General features: G+C 33.9%; 1 protein-coding gene across 1 annotated transcript in view; it reads left to right on the top strand.

Moving 5' to 3' along the window:
• The window catches only part of LOC106592346 (OTU domain-containing protein 7A), a 171,496-nt gene that overhangs the window by 120,499 nt on the left and 31,196 nt on the right, over positions 1–19,801 (top strand). Inside the window, exon 6 of the mRNA XM_045689748.1 lies at positions 19,618–19,719. Coding sequence (XP_045545704.1) covers positions 19,618–19,719 — 102 coding nt within the window. The remainder of the gene's footprint in view (positions 1–19,617; positions 19,720–19,801) is intronic.

Here is a 19,801-nt window from a genome sequence, read left to right as displayed (position 1 = left end):
TCTGTAGATAAAACAAAATCTATCTGTTTGGATACAGATTACTGGTAGTCTGTTGATATAACAACATCTATCTGTTTGGTTACAGATTACTGGTAGTCTGTAGATAAAACCACATCTATTTGTTTGGATACAGATTACTGGTAGTCTGTAGATAAAACAACAACATCTATCTGTTTGCTAACAGATTACTGGTAGTCTGTAGATAAAACAGCATCTATCTGTTTGGTTACAGATTACTGGTAGTCTGTAGATAAAACAACATCTATCTGTTTGGTTACACATTACTGCTAGTCTGTAGATAAAACAACAACATCTATCTGTTTGGTTACAGATTACTGGTAGTCTATAGATTAAACAACATCTATCTGTTTGGTTACAGATTACTGGTAGTCTGTAGATAAAACAAAATCTATCTGTTTGGATACAGATTACTGGTAGTCTGTTGATATAACAACATCTATCTGTTTGGTTACAGATTTTGGTAGTCTGTAGATAAAACAACAACATCTATCTGTTTGGTTACAGATTACTGGTAGTCTGTAGATAAAACAACATCTATCTGTTTGGATACAGATTACTGGTAGTCTGTAGATAAAACAACAGCATCTATCTGTTTGCTAACAGATTACTGGTAGTCTGTAGATAAAACAACATCTATCTGTTTGGTTACAGATTACTGGTAGTCTGTAGATAAAACAACATCTATCTGTTTGGTTACAGATTACTGGTAGTCTGTAGATAAAACAGCATCTATCTGTTTGGTTACAGATTACTGGTAGTCTGTAGATAAAACAACATCATCTATCTGTTTGGATAAAGATTACTGGTAGTCTGTAGATAAAACAACAACATCTATCTGTTTGGTTACAGATTACTGGTAGTCTATAGATTAAACAACATCTATCTGTTTGGTTACAGATTACTGGTAGTCTGTAGATAAAACAAAATCTATCTGTTTGGATACAGATTACTGGTTGTCTGTAGATAAAACAACAGCATCTATCTGTTTGCTAACAGATTACTGGTAGTCTGTAGATAAAACAACATCTATTTGTTTGGATACAGATTACTGGTAGTCAGTAGATAAAACAACAACATCTATCTGTTTGCTAACAGATTACTGGTAGTCTGTAGATAAAACAGCATCTATCTGTTTGGTTACAGATTACTGGTAGTCTGTAGATAAAACAACATCTATCTGTTTGGTTACAGATTACTGGTAGTCTGTAGATAAAACAACAACATCTATCTGTTTGGTTACAGATTACTGGTAGTCTATAGATAAAACAACATCTATCTGTTTGGTTACAGATTACTGGTAGTCTGTAGATAAAACAAAATCTATCTGTTTGGATACAGATTACTGGTAGTCTGTTGATATAACAACATCTATCTGTTTGGTTACAGATTACTGGTAGTCTGTAGATAAAACAACAACATCTATCTGTTTGGTTACAGATTACTGGTAGTCTGTAGATAAAACAAAATCTATCTGTTTGGATACAGATTACTGGTTGTCTGTAGATAAAACAACAGCATCTATCTGTTTGCTAACAGATTACTGGTAGTCTGTAGATAAAACAGCATCTATCTGTTTGGTTACAGATTACTGGTAGTCTGTAGATAAAACCACATCTATTTGTTTGGATACAGATTACTGGTAGTCTGTAGATAAAACAACAACATCTATCTGTTTGCTAACAGATTACTGGTAGTCTGTAGATAAAACAGCATCTATCTGTTTGGTTACAGATTACTGGTAGTCTGTAGATAAAACAAAATCTATCTGTTTGGATACAGATTACTGGTAGTCTGTTGATATAACAACATCTATCTGTTTGGTTACAGATTACTGGTAGTCTGTAGATAAAACCACATCTATTTGTTTGGATACAGATTACTGGTAGTCTGTAGATAAAACAACAACATCTATCTGTTTGCTAACAGATTACTGGTAGTCTGTAGATAAAACAGCATCTATCTGTTTGGTTACAGATTACTGGTAGTCTGTAGATAAAACAACATCTATCTGTTTGGTTACAGATTACTGGTAGTCTGTAGATAAAACAACAACATCTATCTGTTTGGTTACAGATTACTGGTAGTCTATAGATTAAACAACATCTATCTGTTTGGTTACAGATTACTGGTAGTCTGTAGATAAAACAAAATCTATCTGTTTGGATACAGATTACTGGTAGTCTGTAGATAAAACAACATCTATCTGTTTGGTTACAGATTCTGGTAGTCTGTAGATAAAACAACAACATCTATCTGTTTGGTTACAGATTACTGGTAGTCTGTAGATAAAACAACATCTATCTGTTTGGATACAGATTACTGGTAGTCTGTAGATAAAACAACAGCATCTATCTGTTTGCTAACAGATTACTGGTAGTCTGTAGATAAAACAACATCTATCTGTTTGGTTACAGATTACTGGTAGTCTGTAGATAAAACAACATCTATCTGTTTGGTTACAGATTACTGGTAGTCTGTAGATAAAACAGCATCTATCTGTTTGGTTACAGATTACTGGTAGTCTGTAGATAAAACAACATCATCTATCTGTTTGGATAAAGATTACTGGTAGTCTGTAGATAAAACAACAACATCTATCTGTTTGGTTACAGATTACTGGTAGTCTATAGATTAAACAACATCTATCTGTTTGGTTACAGATTACTGGTAGTCTGTAGATAAAACAAAATCTATCTGTTTGGATACAGATTACTGGTAGTCTGTAGATACAACAACATCATCTATCTGTTTGGATACAGATTACTGGTAGTCTGTAGATAAAACAACATCTATCTGTTTGGATACAGATTACTGGTAGTCTGTAGATAAAACAACAACATCTATCTGTTTGCTAACAGATTACTGGTAGTCTGTAGATAAAACAGCATCTATCTGTTTGGTTACAGATTACTGGTAGTCTGTAGATAAAACAACATCTATCTGTTTGGTTACAGATTACTGGTAGTCTGTAGATAAAACAACAACATCTATCTGTTTGGTTACAGATTACTGGTAGTCTGTAGATAAAACAACATCTATCTGTTTGGTTACAGATTACTGGTAGTCTGTAGATAAAACAAAATCTATCTGTTTGGATACAGATTACTGGTAGTCTGTAGATAAAACAACATCTATCTGTTTGGTTACAGATTTTGGTAGTCTGTAGATAAAACAACAACATCTATCTGTTTGGTTACAGATTACTGGTAGTCTGTAGATAAAACAACATCTATCTGTTTGGATACAGATTACTGGTAGTCTGTAGATAAAACAACAGCATCTATCTGTTTGCTAACAGATTACTGGTAGTCTGTAGATAAAACAACATCTATCTGTTTGGTTACAGATTACTGGTAGTCTGTAGATAAAACAGCATCCAGCTGTTTGGTTACAGATTACTGGTAGTCTGTAGATAAAACAACATCATCTATCTGTTTGGATAAAGATTACTGGTAGTCTGTAGATAAAACAACAACATCTATCTGTTTGGTTACAGATTACTGGTAGTCTATAGATTAAACAACATCTATCTGTTTGGTTACAGATTACTGGTAGTCTGTAGATAAAACAAAATCTATCTGTTTGGATACAGATTACTGGTTGTCTGTAGATAAAACAACAGCATCTATCTGTTTGCTAACAGATTACTGGTAGTCTGTAGATAAAACAACATCTATTTGTTTGGATACAGATTACTGGTAGTCTGTAGATAAAACAACAACATCTATCTGTTTGCTAACAGATTACTGGTAGTCTGTAGATAAAACGACATCTATCTGTTTGGTTACAGATCACTGGTAGTCTGTAGATAAAACAGCATCTATCTGTTTGGTTACAGATTACTGGTAGTCTGTAGATAAAACCACATCTATCTGTTTGGTTACAGATTACTGGTAGTCTGTAGATAAAACAACAACATCTATCTGTTTGGTTACAGATTACTGGTAGTCTGTAGATAAAACAACATCTATCTGTTTGGTTACAGATTACTGGTAGTCTGTAGATAAAACAAAATCTATCTGTTTGGATACAGATTACTGGTAGTCTGTAGATAAAACAACAACATATCTGTTTGAATACAAATTACTGGTAGTCTGTAGATAAAACAAAATCTATCTGTTTGGATACAGATTACTGGTAGTCTGTAGATAAAACAACAGCATCTATCTGTTTGCTAACAGATTACTGGTAGTCTGTAGATAAAACAACATCTATTTGTTTGGATACAGATTACTGGTAGTCTGTAGATAAAACAACAACATCTATCTGTTTGGTAACAGATCACTGGTAGTCTGTAGATAAAACAGCATCTATCTGTTTGGTTACAGATTACTGGTAGTCTGTAGATAAAACAACATCTATCTGTTTGGTTACAGATTACTGGTAGTCTGTAGATAAAACAACAACATCTATCTGTTTGGTTACAGATTACTGGTAGTCTATAGATTAAACAACATCTATCTGTTTGGTTACAGATTACTGGTAGTCTGTAGATAAAACAAAATCTATCTGTTTGGATACAGATTACTGGTAGTCTGTAGATAAAACAACATCTATCTGTTTGGTTACAGATTTTGGTAGTCTGTAGATAAAACAACAACATCTATCTGTTTGGTTACAGATTACTGGTAGTCTGTAGATAAAACAACATCTATCTGTTTGGATACAGATTACTGGTAGTCTGTAGATAAAACAACAGCATCTATCTGTTTGCTAACAGATTACTGGTAGTCTGTAGATAAAACAACATCTATCTGTTTGGTTACAGATTACTGGTAGTCTGTAGATAAAACAGCATCTATCTGTTTGGTTACAGATTACTGGTAGTCTGTAGATAAAACAACATCATCTATCTGTTTCGATAAAGATTACTGGTAGTCTGTAGATAAAACAACAACATCTATCTGTTTGGTTACAGATTACTGGTAGTCTATAGATTAAACAACATCTATCTGTTTGGTTACAGATTACTGGTAGTCTGTAGATAAAACAAAATCTATCTGTTTGGATACAGATTACTGGTAGTCTGTAGATAAAACAACAGCATCTATCTGTTTGGTTACAGATTACTGGTAGTCTGTAGATAAAACAACATCTATTTGTTTGGATACAGATTACTGGTAGTCTGTAGATAAAACAACAACATCTATCTGTTTGCTAACAGATTACTGGTAGTCTGTAGATAAAACGACATCTATCTGTTTGGTTACAGATCACTGGTAGTCTGTAGATAAAACAGCATCTATCTGTTTGGTTACAGATTACTGGTAGTCTGTAGATAAAACAACATCTATCTGTTTGGTTACAGATTACTGGTAGTCTGTAGATAAAACAACAACATCTATCTGTTTGGTTACAGATTACTGGTAGTCTGTAGATAAAACAACAGCATCTATCTGTTTGCTAACAGATTACTGGTAGTCTGTAGATAAAACAACATCTATCTGTTTGGATACAGATTACTGGTAGTCTGTAGATAAAACAACAACATCTATCTGTTTGCTAACAGATTACTGGTAGTCTGTAGATAAAACAGCATCTATCTGTTTGGTTACAGATTACTGGTAGTCTGTAGATAAAACAACATCTATCTGTTTGGTTACACATTACTGCTAGTCTGTAGATAAAACAACAACATCTATCTGTTTGGTTACAGATTACTGGTAGTCTATAGATTAAACAACATCTATCTGTTTGGTTACAGATTACTGGTAGTCTGTAGATAAAACAAAATCTATCTGTTTGGATACAGATTACTGGTAGTCTGTAGATAAAACAACAGCATCTATCTGTTTGCTAACAGATTACTGGTAGTCTGTAGATAAAACAACATCTATCTGTTTGGTTACAGATTACTGGTAGTCTGTAGATAAAACAGCATCTATCTGTTTGGTTACAGATTACTGGTAGTCTGTAGATAAAACAACAACATCTATCTGTTTGGTTACAGATTACTGGTAGTCTGTAGATAAAACAACATCTATCTGTTTGGTTACAGATTACTGGTAGTCTGTAGATAAAACAAAATCTATCTGTTTGGATACAGATTACTGGTAGTCTGTAGATAAAACAACAACATCTATCTGTTTACTAACAGAATACTGGTAGTCTGTAGATAAAACAACATCTATTTGTTTGGATACAGATTACTGGTAGTCTGTAGATAAAACAACAACATCTATCTGTTTGGTTACAGATTACTGGTAGTCTGTAGATAAAACAACATCTATCTGTTTGGATACAGATTACTGGTAGTCTGTAGATAAACAACAGCATCTATCTGTTTGGTTACAGATTACTGGTAGTCTGTAGATAAAACCACATCTATCTGTTTGGTTACAGATTACTGGTAGTCTGTAGATAAAACAACAACATCTATCTGTTTGGTTACAGATTACTGGTAGTCTATAGATTAAACAACATCTATCTGTTTGGTTACAGATTACTGGTAGTCTGTAGATAAAACAAAATCTATCTGTTTGGATACAGATTACTGGTAGTCTGTAGATAAAACAACAACATATCTGTTTGAATACAAATTACTGGTAGTCTGTAGATAACAACAACATCTATCTGTTTGGTTACAGATTACTGGTAGTCTGTAGATAAAACAGCATCTATCTGTTTGGTTACAGATTACTGGTAGTCTGTAGATAAAACAACATCATCTATCTGTTTCGATAAAGATTACTGGTAGTCTGTAGATAAAACAACAACATCTATCTGTTTGGTTACAGATTACTGGTAGTCTATAGATTAAACAACATCTATCTGTTTGGTTACAGATTACTGGTAGTCTGTAGATAAAACAAAATCTATCTGTTTGGTTACAGATTACTGGTAGTCTGTAGATAAAACAGCATCTATCTGTTTGGTTACAGATTACTGGTAGTCTGTAGATAAAACAACATCATCTATCTGTTTCGATAAAGATTACTGGTAGTCTGTAGATAAAACAACAACATCTATCTGTTTGCTAACAGATTACTGGTAGTCTGTAGATAAAACAGCATCTATCTGTTTGGTTACAGATTACTGGTAGTCTGTAGATAAAACAAAATCTATCTGTTTGGATACAGATTACTGGTAGTCTGTTGATATAACAACATCTATCTGTTTGGTTACAGATTACTGGTAGTCTGTAGATAAAACAACATCTATCTGTTTGGATACAGATTACTGGTAGTCTGTAGATAAAACAACAACATCTATCTGTTTGGTAACAGATTACTGGTAGTCTGTAGATAAAACAGCATCTATCTGTTTGGTTACAGATTACTGGTAGTCTGTAGATAAAACAACATCTATCTGTTTGGTTACAGATTACTGCTAGTCTGTAGATAAAACAACAACATCTATCTGTTTGGTTACAGATTACTGGTAGTCTATAGATTAAACAACATCTATCTGTTTGGTTACAGATTACTGGTAGTCTGTAGATAAAACAAAATCTATCTGTTTGGATACAGATTACTGGTAGTCTGTAGATAAAACAACATCTATCTGTTTGGTTACAGATTACTGGTAGTCTGTAGATAAAACAACAACATCTATCTGTTTGGTTACAGATTACTGGTAGTCTGTAGATAAAACAACATCTATCTGTTTGGATACAGATTACTGGTAGTCTGTAGATAAAAACAACAGCATCTATCTGTTTGGTAACAGATTACTGGTAGTCGGTAGATAAAACAACATCTATCTGTTTGGTTACAGATTACTGGTAGTCTGTAGATAAAACAACATCTATCTGTTTGGTTACAGATTACTGGTAGTCTGTAGATAAAACAGCATCTATCTGTTTGGTTACAGATTACTGGTAGTCTGTAGATAAAACAACATCATCTATCTGTTTGGATAAAGATTACTGGTAGTCTGTAGATAAAACAACAACATCTATCTGTTTGGTTACAGATTACTGGTAGTCTATAGATTAAACAACATCTATCTGTTTGGTTACAGATTACTGGTAGTCTATAGATTAAACAACATCTATCTGTTTGGTTACAGATTACTGGTAGTCTGTAGATAAAACAACAACATCTATCTGTTTGCTAACAGATTACTGGTAGTCTGTAGATAAAACAGCATCTATCTGTTTGGTTACAGATTACTGGTAGTCTGTAGATAAAACAAAATCTATCTGTTTGGATACAGATTACTGGTAGTCTGTTGATATAACAACATCTATCTGTTTGGTTACAGATTACTGGTAGTCTGTAGATAAAACCACATCTATTTGTTTGGATACAGATTACTGGTAGTCTGTAGATAAAACAACAACATCTATCTGTTTGGTTACAGATTACTGGTAGTCTGTAGATAAAACAGCATCTATCTGTTTGGTTACAGATTACTGGTAGTCTGTAGATAAAACAACATCTATCTGTTTGGTTACAGATTACTGGTAGTCTGTAGATAAAACAACAACATCTATCTGTTTGGTTACAGATTACTGGTAGTCTATAGATTAAACAACATCTATCTGTTTGGTTACAGATTACTGGTAGTCTGTAGATAAAACAAAATCTATCTGTTTGGATACAGATTACTGGTAGTCTGTTGATATAACAACATCTATCTGTTTGGTTACAGATTTTGGTAGTCTGTAGATAAAACAACAACATCTATCTGTTTGGTTACAGATTACTGGTAGTCTGTAGATAAAACAACATCTATCTGTTTGGATACAGATTACTGGTAGTCTGTAGATAAAACAACAGCATCTATCTGTTTGGTAACAGATTACTGGTAGTCTGTAGATAACAACAACATCTATCTGTTTGGTTACAGATTACTGGTAGTCTGTAGATAAAACAACATCTATCTGTTTGGTTACAGATTACTGGTAGTCTGTAGATAAAACAGCATCTATCTGTTTGGTTACAGATTACTGGTAGTCTGTAGATAAAACAACAACATCTATCTGTTTGGATAAAGATTACTGGTAGTCTGTAGATAAAACAACAACATCTATCTGTTTGGTTACAGATTACTGGTAGTCTGTAGATAAAACAACATCTATCTGTTTGGTTACAGATTACTGGTAGTCTGTAGATAAAACAAAATCTATCTGTTTGGATACAGATTACTGGTTGTCTGTAGATAAAACAACAGCATCTATCTGTTTGCTAACAGATTACTGGTAGTCTGTAGATAAAACAACATCTATTTGTTTGGATACAGATTACTGGTAGTCTGTAGATAAAACAACAACATCTATCTGTTTGGTTACAGATTACTGGTAGTCTGTAGATAAAACAGCATCTATCTGTTTGGTTACAGATTACTGGTAGTCTGTAGATAAAACAACATCTATCTGTTTGGTTACACATTACTGCTAGTCTGTAGATAAAACAACAACATCTATCTGTTTGGTTACAGATTACTGGTAGTCTATAGATTAAACAACATCTATCTGTTTGGTTACAGATTACTGGTAGTCTGTAGATAAAACAAAATCTATCTGTTTGGATACAGATTACTGGTAGTCTGTTGATATAACAACATCTATCTGTTTGGTTACAGATTTTGGTAGTCTGTAGATAAAACAACAACATCTATCTGTTTGGATACAGATTACTGGTAGTCTGTAGATAAAACAACAGCATCTATCTGTTTGCTAACAGATTACTGGTAGTCTGTAGATAAAACAACATCTATCTGTTTGGTTACAGATTACTGGTAGTCTGTAGATAAAACAGCATCCAGCTGTTTGGTTACAGATTACTGGTAGTCTGTAGATAAAACAACATCATCTATCTGTTTGGATAAAGATTACTGGTAGTCTGTAGATAAAACAACAACATCTATCTGTTTGGTTACAGATTACTGGTAGTCTATAGATTAAACAACATCTATCTGTTTGGTTACAGATTACTGGTAGTCTGTAGATAAAACAAAATCTATCTGTTTGGATACAGATTACTGGTAGTCTGTAGATAAAACAACAGCATCTATCTGTTTGCTAACAGATTACTGGTAGTCTGTAGATAAAACAACATCTATTTGTTTGGATACAGATTACTGGTAGTCTGTAGATAAAACAACAACATCTATCTGTTTGCTAACAGATTACTGGTAGTCTGTAGATAAAACGACATCTATCTGTTTGGTTACAGATCACTGGTAGTCTGTAGATAAAACAGCATCTATCTGTTTGGTTACAGATTACTGGTAGTCTGTAGATAAAACCACATCTATCTGTTTGGTTACAGATTACTGGTAGTCTGTAGATAAAACAACAACATCTATCTGTTTGGTTACAGATTACTGGTAGTCTATAGATTAAACAACATCTATCTGTTTGGTTACAGATTACTGGTAGTCTGTAGATAAAACAAAATCTATCTGTTTGGATACAGATTACTGGTAGTCTGTAGATAAAACAACAACATATCTGTTTGAATACAAATTACTGGTAGTCTGTAGATAAAACAAAATCTATCTGTTTGGATACAGATTACTGGTTGTCTGTAGATAAAACAACAGCATCTATCTGTTTGCTAACAGATTACTGGTAGTCTGTAGATAAAACAACATCTATTTGTTTGGATACAGATTACTGGTAGTCTGTAGATAAAACAACAACATCTATCTGTTTGCTAACAGATTACTGGTAGTCTGTAGATAAAACAGCATCTATCTGTTTGGTTACAGATTACTGGTAGTCTGTAGATAAAACAACATCTATCTGTTTGGTTACAGATTACTGGTAGTCTGTAGATAAAACAACAACATCTATCTGTTTGGTTACAGATTACTGGTAGTCTATAGATTAAACAACATCTATCTGTTTGGTTACAGATTACTGGTAGTCTGTAGATAAAACAACAACATCTATCTGTTTGGTTACAGATTACTGGTAGTCTGTAGATAAAACAACATCTATCTGTTTGGATACAGATTACTGGTAGTCTGTAGATAAAACAACAGCATCTATCTGTTTGCTAACAGATTACTGGTAGTCTGTAGATAAAACAACATCTATCTGTTTGGTTACAGATTACTGGTAGTCTGTAGATAAAACAGCATCTATCTGTTTGGTTACAGATTACTGGTAGTCTGTAGATAAAACAACAACATCTATCTGTTTGGTTACAGATTACTGGTAGTCTGTAGATAAAACAACAACATCTATCTGTTTGGTTACAGATTACTGGTAGTCTATAGATTAAACAACATCTATCTGTTTGGTTACAGATTACTGGTAGTCTGTAGATAAAACAAAATCTATCTGTTTGGATACAGATTACTGGTTGTCTGTAGATAAAACAACAGCATCTATCTGTTTGCTAACAGATTACTGGTAGTCTGTAGATAAAACAACATCTATTTGTTTGGATACAGATTACTGGTAGTCTGTAGATAAAACAACAACATCTATCTGTTTGCTAACAGATTACTGGTAGTCTGTAGATAAAACGACATCTATCTGTTAGGTTACAGATCACTGGTAGTCTGTAGATAAAACAGCATCTATCTGTTTGGTTACAGATTACTGGTAGTCTGTAGACAAAACCACATCTATCTGTTTGGTTACAGATTACTGGTAGTCTGTAGATAAAACAACAACATCTATCTGTTTGGTTACAGATTACTGGTAGTCTGTAGATAAAACAACAGCATCTATCTGTTTGGTAACAGATTACTGGTAGTCTGTAGATAAAACAACATCTATTTGTTTGGATACAGATTACTGGTAGTCTGTAGATAAAACAACAACATCTATCTGTTTGGTTACAGATTACTGGTAGTCTGTAGATAAAACAGCATCTATCTGTTTGGTTACAGATTACTGGTAGTCTGTAGATACAGCAACATCTATCTGTTTGGTTACAGATTACTGCTAGTCTGTAGATACAACAACAACATCTATCTGTTTGGTTACAGATTACTGGTAGTCTGTAGATTAAACAACATCTATCTGTTTGGTTACAGATTACTGGTAGTCTGTAGATAAAACAAACATCTATCTGTTTGGATACAGATTACTGGTAGTCTGTAGATAAAACAACAGCATCTATCTGTTTGGTAACATATTACTGGTAGTCTGTAGATAAAACGACATGTATCTGTTTGGTTACAGATTACTGGTAGTCTGTAGATAAAACAGCATCTATCTGTTTGGTTACAGATTACTGGTAGTCTGTAGATAAAACAACAACATCTATCTGTTTGGTTACAGATTACTGGTAGTCTGTAGATTAAACAACATCTATCTGTTTGGTTACAGATTACTGGTAGTCTGTAGATAAAACAAAATCTATCTGTTTGGTTACAGATTACTGGTAGTCTGTAGATAAAACAACAACATCTATCTGTTTGGATACAGATTACTGGTAGTCTGTAGATAAAACAACAACATCTATCTGTTTGGTTACAGATTACTGGTAGTCTGTAGATAAAACAACATCTATCTGTTTGGTTACAGATTACTGGTAGTCTGTAGATAAAACAACAACATCTATCTGTTTGGTTACAGATTACTGGTAGTCTGTAGATAAAACAACATCTATCTGTTTGGTTACAGATTACTGGTAGTCTGTAGATAAAACAAAATCTATCTGTTTGGATACAGATTACTGGTAGTCTGTAGATAAAACAACAGCATCTATCTGTTTGGTTACAGATTACTGGTAGTCTGTAGATAAAACAACATCTATTTGTTTGGATACAGATTACTGGTAGTCTGTAGATAAAACAACAACATCTATCTGTTTGGTTACAGATTACTGGTAGTCTATAGATTAAACGACATCTATCTGTTTAGTTACAGATCACTGGTAGTCTGTAGATAAAACAGCATCTATCTGTTTGGTTACAGATTACTGGTAGTCTGTAGATAAAACAACATCTATCTGTTTGGTTACAGATTACTGGTAGTCTGTAGATAAAACAACAACATCTATCTGTTTGGTTACAGATTACTGGTAGTCTGTAGATAAAACAACATCTATCTGTTTGGTTACAGATTACTGGTAGTCTGTAGATAAAACAAAATCTATCTGTTTGGATACAGATTACTGGTAGTCTGTAGATAAAACAACAACATATCTGTTTGAATACAAATTACTGGTAGTCTGTAGATAAAACAAAATCTATCTGTTTGGATACAGATTACTGGTTGTCTGTAGATAAAACAACAGCATCTATCTGTTTGCTAACAGATTACTGGTAGTCTGTAGATAAAACAACATCTATTTGTTTGGATACAGATTACTGGTAGTCTGTAGATAAAACAACAACATCTATCTGTTTACTAACAGAATACTGGTAGTCTGTAGATAAAACAACATCTATTTGTTTGGATACAGATTACTGGTAGTCTGTAGATAAAACAACAACATCTATCTGTTTGGTTACAGATTACTGGTAGTCTGTAGATAAAACAACATCTATCTGTTTGGATACAGATTACTGGTAGTCTGTAGATAAAACAACAGCATCTATCTGTTTGCTAACAGATTACTGGTAGTCTGTAGATAAAACAACATCTATCTGTTTGGTTACAGATTACTGGTAGTCTATAGATTAAACAACATCTATCTGTTTGGTTACAGATTACTGGTAGTCTGTAGATAAAACAAAATCTATCTGTTTGGATACAGATTACTGGTAGTCTGTAGATAAAACAACAACATATCTGTTTGAATACAAATTACTGGTAGTCTGTAGATAAAACAAAATCTATCTGTTTGGATACAGATTACTGGTTGTCTGTAGATAAAACAACAGCATCTATCTGTTTGCTAACAGATTACTGGTAGTCTGTAGATAAAACAACATCTATCTGTTTGGTTACAGATTACTGGTAGTCTGTAGATAAAACAACAACATCTATCTGTTTACTAACAGAATACTGGTAGTCTGTAGATAAAACAAAATCTATTTGTTTGGATACAGATTACTGGTAGTCTGTAGATAAAACAACAACATCTATCTGTTTGGTTACAGATTACTGGTAGTCTGTAGATAAAACAACATCTATCTGTTTGGATACAGATTACTGGTAGTCTGTAGATAAAACAACAGCATCTATCTGTTTGCTAACAGATTACTGGTAGTCTGTAGATAAAACAACATCTATCTGTTTGGTTACAGATTACTGGTAGTCTGTAGATAAAACAGCATCCAGCTGTTTGGTTACAGATTACTGGTAGTCTGTAGATAAAACAACATCATCTATCTGTTTGGATAAAGATTACTGGTAGTCTATAGATTAAACAACATCTATCTGTTTGGTTACAGATTACTGGTAGTCTGTAGATAAAACAAAATCTATCTGTTTGGATACAGATTACTGGTTGTCTGTAGATAAAACAACAGCATCTATCTGTTTGGTTACAGATTACTGGTAGTCTGTAGATAAAACAACATCTATCTGTTTGGTTACAGATTACTGGTAGTCTGTAGATAAAACAACATCTATCTGTTTGGTTACAGATTACTGGTAGTCTGTAGATAAAACAACAACATCTATCTGTTTACTAACAGAATACTGGTAGTCTGTAGATAAAACAAAATCTATTTGTTTGGTTACAGATTACTGGTAGTCTGTAGATAAAACAACAACATCTATCTGTTTGGTTACAGATTACTGGTAGTCTGTAGATAAAACAACATCTATCTGTTTGGTTACAGATTACTGGTAGTCTGTAGATAAAACAACAGCATCTATCTGTTTGGTTACAGATTACTGGTAGTCTGTAGATAAAACAACATCTATCTGTTTGGTTACAGATTACTGGTAGTCTGTAGATAAAACAACATCTATCTGTTTGGTTACAGATTACTGGTAGTCTGTAGATAAAACAACATCATCTATCTGTTTGGATACAGATTACTGGTAGTCTGTAGATAAAACAACATCTATCTGTTTGGTTACAGATTACTGGTAGTCTGTAGATAAAACAACATCTATCTGTTTGGTTACAGATTACTGCTAGTCTGTAGATAAAACAACAGCATCTATCTGTTTGCTAACAGATTACTGGTAGTCTGTAGATAAAACAACATCTATTTGTTTGGATACAGATTACTGGTAGTCTGTAGATAAAACAACAGCATCTATCTGTTTGCTAACAGATTACTGGTAGTCTGTAGATAAAACAACATCTATCTGTTTGGATACAGATTACTGGTAGTCTGTAGATAAAACAACAACATCTATCTGTTTACTAACAGAATACTGGTAGTCTGTAGATAAAACAACATCTATTTGTTTGGATACAGATTACTGGTAGTCTGTAGATAAAACAACAACATCTATCTGTTTGGTTACAGATTACTGGTAGTCTGTAGATAAAAACAACATCTATCTGTTTGGTTACAGATTACTGGTAGTCTGTAGATAAAACAACAGCATCTATCTGTTTGGTTACAGATTACTGGTAGTCTGTAGATAAAACAACATCTATCTGTTTGGTTACAGATTACTGGTAGTCTATAGATTAAACAACATCTATCTGTTTGGTTACAGATTACTGGTAGTCTGTAGATAAAACAAAATCTATCTGTTTGGATACAGATTACTGGTAGTCTGTAGATAAAACAACAACATATCTGTTTGAATACAAATTACTGGTAGTCTGTAGATAAAACAAAATCTATCTGTTTGGTTACAGATTACTGGTTGTCTGTAGATAAAACAACATCTATCTTTTTGGTTACACATTACTGGTAGTCTGTAGATAAAACAACATCTATCTGTTTGGTTACAGATTACTGGTAGTCTGTAGATAAAACAACAACATCTATCTGTTTGGTTACAGATTACTGGTAGTCTGTAGATAAAACAACATCTATCTGTTTGGTTACAGATTACTGGTAGTCTGTAGATAAAACAACAACATCTATCTGTTTGGTTACAGATTACTGGTAGTCTGTAGATAAAACAACATCTATCTGTTTGGATACAGATTACTGGTAGTCTGTAGATAAAACAACAGCATCTATCTGTTTGCTAACAGATTACTGGTAGTCTGTAGATAAAACAACTATCTGTTTGGTTACAGATTACTGGTAGTCTGTAGATAAAACAGCATCTATCTGTTTGGTTACAGATTACTGGTAGTCTGTAGATAAAACAACATCATCTATCTGTTTGGATACAGATTACTGGTAGTCTGTAGATAAAACAACATCTATCTGTTTGGTTACAGATTACTGGTAGTCTGTAGATAAAACAACATCTATCTGTTTGGTTACAGATTACTGGTAGTCTGTAGATAAAACAACAGCATCTATCTGTTTGGTTACAGATTACTGGTAGTCTGTAGATAAAACAACATCTATCTGTTTGGTTACAGATTACTGGTAGTCTGTAGATAAAACAACATCTATCTGTTTGGTTACAGATTACTGGTAGTCTGTAGATAAAACAACAACATCTATCTGTTTGGTTACAGATTACTGGTAGTCTGTAGATAAAACAACAGCATCTATCTGTTTGGTTACAGATTACTGGTAGTCTGTAGATAAAACAACATCTATCTGTTTGGTTACAGATTACTGGTAGTCTGTAGATAAAACAACAACATCTATCTGTTTGGTTACAGATTACTGCTAGTCTATAGATTAAACAACATCTATCTGTTTGGTTACAGATTACTGGTAGTCTGTAGATACAGCAACATCTATCTGTTTGGTTACAGATTACTGCTAGTCTGTAGATAAAACAACAACATCTATCTGTTTGGTTACAGATTACTGCTAGTCTGTAGATAAAACAACAGCATCTATCTGTTTGGTTACAGATTACTGGTAGTCTGTAGATAAAACAACATCTATCTGTTTGGTTACAGATTACTGGTAGTCTGTAGATAAAACAACAACATCTATCTGTTTGGTTACAGATTACTGGTAGTCTGTAGATAAAACAACATCTATCTGTTTGGATACAGATTACTGGTAGTCTGTAGATAAAACAAAATCTATCTGTTTGGTTACAGATTACTGGTAGTCTGTAGATAAAACAACACATCTATCTGTTTGGTTACAGATTACTGGTAGTCTGTAGATAAAACAACAACATCTATCTGTTTGGTTACAGATTACTGGTAGTCTGTAGATAAAACAACATCTATCTGTTTGGTTACAGATTACTGGTAGTCTGTAGATAAAACAACAACATCTATCTGTTTGGTTACAGATTACTGGTAGTCTGTAGATAAAACAACATCTATCTGTTTGGTTACAGATTACTGGTAGTCTGTAGATAAAACAACAAAATCTATCTGTTTGGTTACACATTACTGGTAGTCTGTAGATATAACAACATCTATCTGTTTGGTTACAGATTACTGGTAGTCTGTAGATAAAACAACAACATCTATCTGTTTGGTTACAGATTACTGGTAGTCTGTAGATAAAACAACAGCATCTGTCTGTTTGGTTACAGATTACTGGTAGTCTGTAGATAAAACAACATCTATCTGTTTGGTTACAGATTACTGGTAGTCTGTAGATAAAACAACATCATCTATCTGTTTGGATACAGATTACTGGTAGTCTGTAGATAAAACAACATCTATCTGTTTGGTTACAGATTACTGGTAGTCTGTAGATAAAACAACAACATCTATCTGTTTGGTTACAGATTACTGGTAGTCTGTAGATAAAAACAACATCTATCTGTTTGGTTACAGATTACTGGTAGTCTGTAGATAAAACAACATCTATCTGTTTGGTTACAGATTACTGCTAGTCTGTAGATAAAACAACAGCATCTATCTGTTTGGTTACAGATTACTGGTAGTCTGTAGATAAAACAAACATCTATCTGTTTGGTTACAGATTACTGGTAGTCTGTAGATAAAACAACATCTATCTGTTTGGTTACAGATTACTGCTAGTCTGTAGATAAAACAACAAAATCTATCTGTTTGGTTACACATTACTGGTAGTCTGTAGATATAACAACATCTATCTGTTTGGTTACAGATTACTGGTAGTCTGTAGATAAAACAACAACATCTATCTGTTTGGTTACAGATTACTGGTAGTCTGTAGATAAAACAGCATCTATCTGTTTGGTTACAGATTAATGGTAGTCTGTAGATAAAACTACAACATCTATCTGTTTGGTTACAGATTAATGGTACTCTGTAGATAAAACAACATATATCTGTTTGGTTACAGATTACTGGTAGTCTGTAGATAAAACAACATCTATCTGTTTGGTTACAGATTACTGGTAGTCTGTAGATAAAACAACATCTATCTGTTTGGTTACAGATTACTGGTAGTCTGTAGATAAAACAGCATCTATCTGTTTGGATACAGATTACTGGTAGTCTGTAGATAAAACAGCATCTATCTGTTTGGTTACAGATTACTGGTAGTCTGTAGATAAAACAACAACATCTATCTGTTTGGTTACAGATTACTGGTAGTCTGTAGATAAAACAACAACATCTATCTGTTTGGATATAGATTACTACTAGTCGTTTAACACAACCCCTGACTCCATTGTTGTTTTCTGTTTTATGAACAGCTGTTGTTACTGCATCTCCAGAGGCCCTTAGTTCACTTCCTCTACCATTCGATAGTTCTGAGCCTATCATAGTTCACTTCCTCTACCATTAGATAGTTCTGAGCCTATCAGAGTTCACTTCCTCTACCATTAGATAGTTCTGAGCCTATTAGAGTTCACTTCCTCTACCATTAGATAGTTCTGAGCCTATCATAGTTCATTTCCTCTTCCATTAGATAGTTCTGAGCCTATCATAGTTCATTTCCTTTACCATTAGATAGTTCTGAGCCTATCATAGTTCCCTTCCTCTACCATTAGATAGTTCTGAGCCTATCATAGTTCACTTCCTTTACCATTAGATAGTTCTGAGCCTATCAGAGTTCACTTCCTCTACCATTAGATAGTTCTGAGCCTATCAGAGTTCACTTCCTCTACCATTAGATAGTTCTGAGCCTATCAGAGTTCACTTAGGTTGTTCTGTCCCTATCAGAGCAGAGCTAAGCCTCTGTACCAGTCCTCTGCTCCTCTCCTTCCGGACTCTCGCTCCATTCTTCCCTGTTAAAGGTGGAATATGCAAAAATTGCTCTGTCATTTCCTGGTTGCTAAAATTCTAATAGTTTTCCTAATTCCAGTTTATGTGACCAACCATGCAGTCATTGTGTAGAGAATTATTGTACCATCTAAACCGCTGTGAAATGTATTTTCCATTATCCAAAATATTGTACTTTCAGCTGTATGAAGCTGGTGAACAAAACCAAAAGTAAAAAACTAAAAAACTAAACTTAAGAACTCTCTTTCTCCTCTCCTTATTCTCTCCTCTTCTCTTCTTTCCTTCTCTCCTCTTTTCTCCTCTCCTCTCCTTCTCCTCTTCTCTCCTCTTCTTTCATTCTCTTCTCTCCTCTACTCTCTTCTCTCCTTCTCTCCTCTCCTTCTCCTCTCCTTCTGCTCTCCTCTTCTCTCTCCTTCTCTTCTCCTCTCATTCTCTTATCCTCTCCTATTCTCTGCTCTCCTTCTTCTATCTTCTTTTTTCTCCTTCTCTCTTCTCTCCTTTTCTCTTCTCTCCTTTCCTCCTCTCCTCTCCTTCTCTTATCTCTCCTCTCCTCTCCTCTTCTGTTGTGTAGGTCGTCTGAACTGGTGGGCCACTATGTGTACCAGTTGTAAGCGTCTTCTTCCTCTGGCCACCACGGGGGACGGCAACTGTCTGCTACATGCTGCTTCTTTAGGTGAGCCTGGTTGAGGGAGGGTTAGGAGGGGAGGAGGGAGGGAGGGTTAGGAGGAGAGGAAAGGAGGGTTAGGAGGGGAGGA

The sequence above is a fragment of the Salmo salar genome, chromosome ssa11 (genome assembly GCF_905237065.1).
Source record: "Salmo salar chromosome ssa11, Ssal_v3.1, whole genome shotgun sequence".
Taxonomy (NCBI): Eukaryota; Metazoa; Chordata; class Actinopteri; order Salmoniformes; family Salmonidae; genus Salmo; species Salmo salar.
The sequence above is the reverse complement of the archived record's forward strand: the minus strand, read 5'-3'. Positions and strand labels throughout refer to the sequence as shown.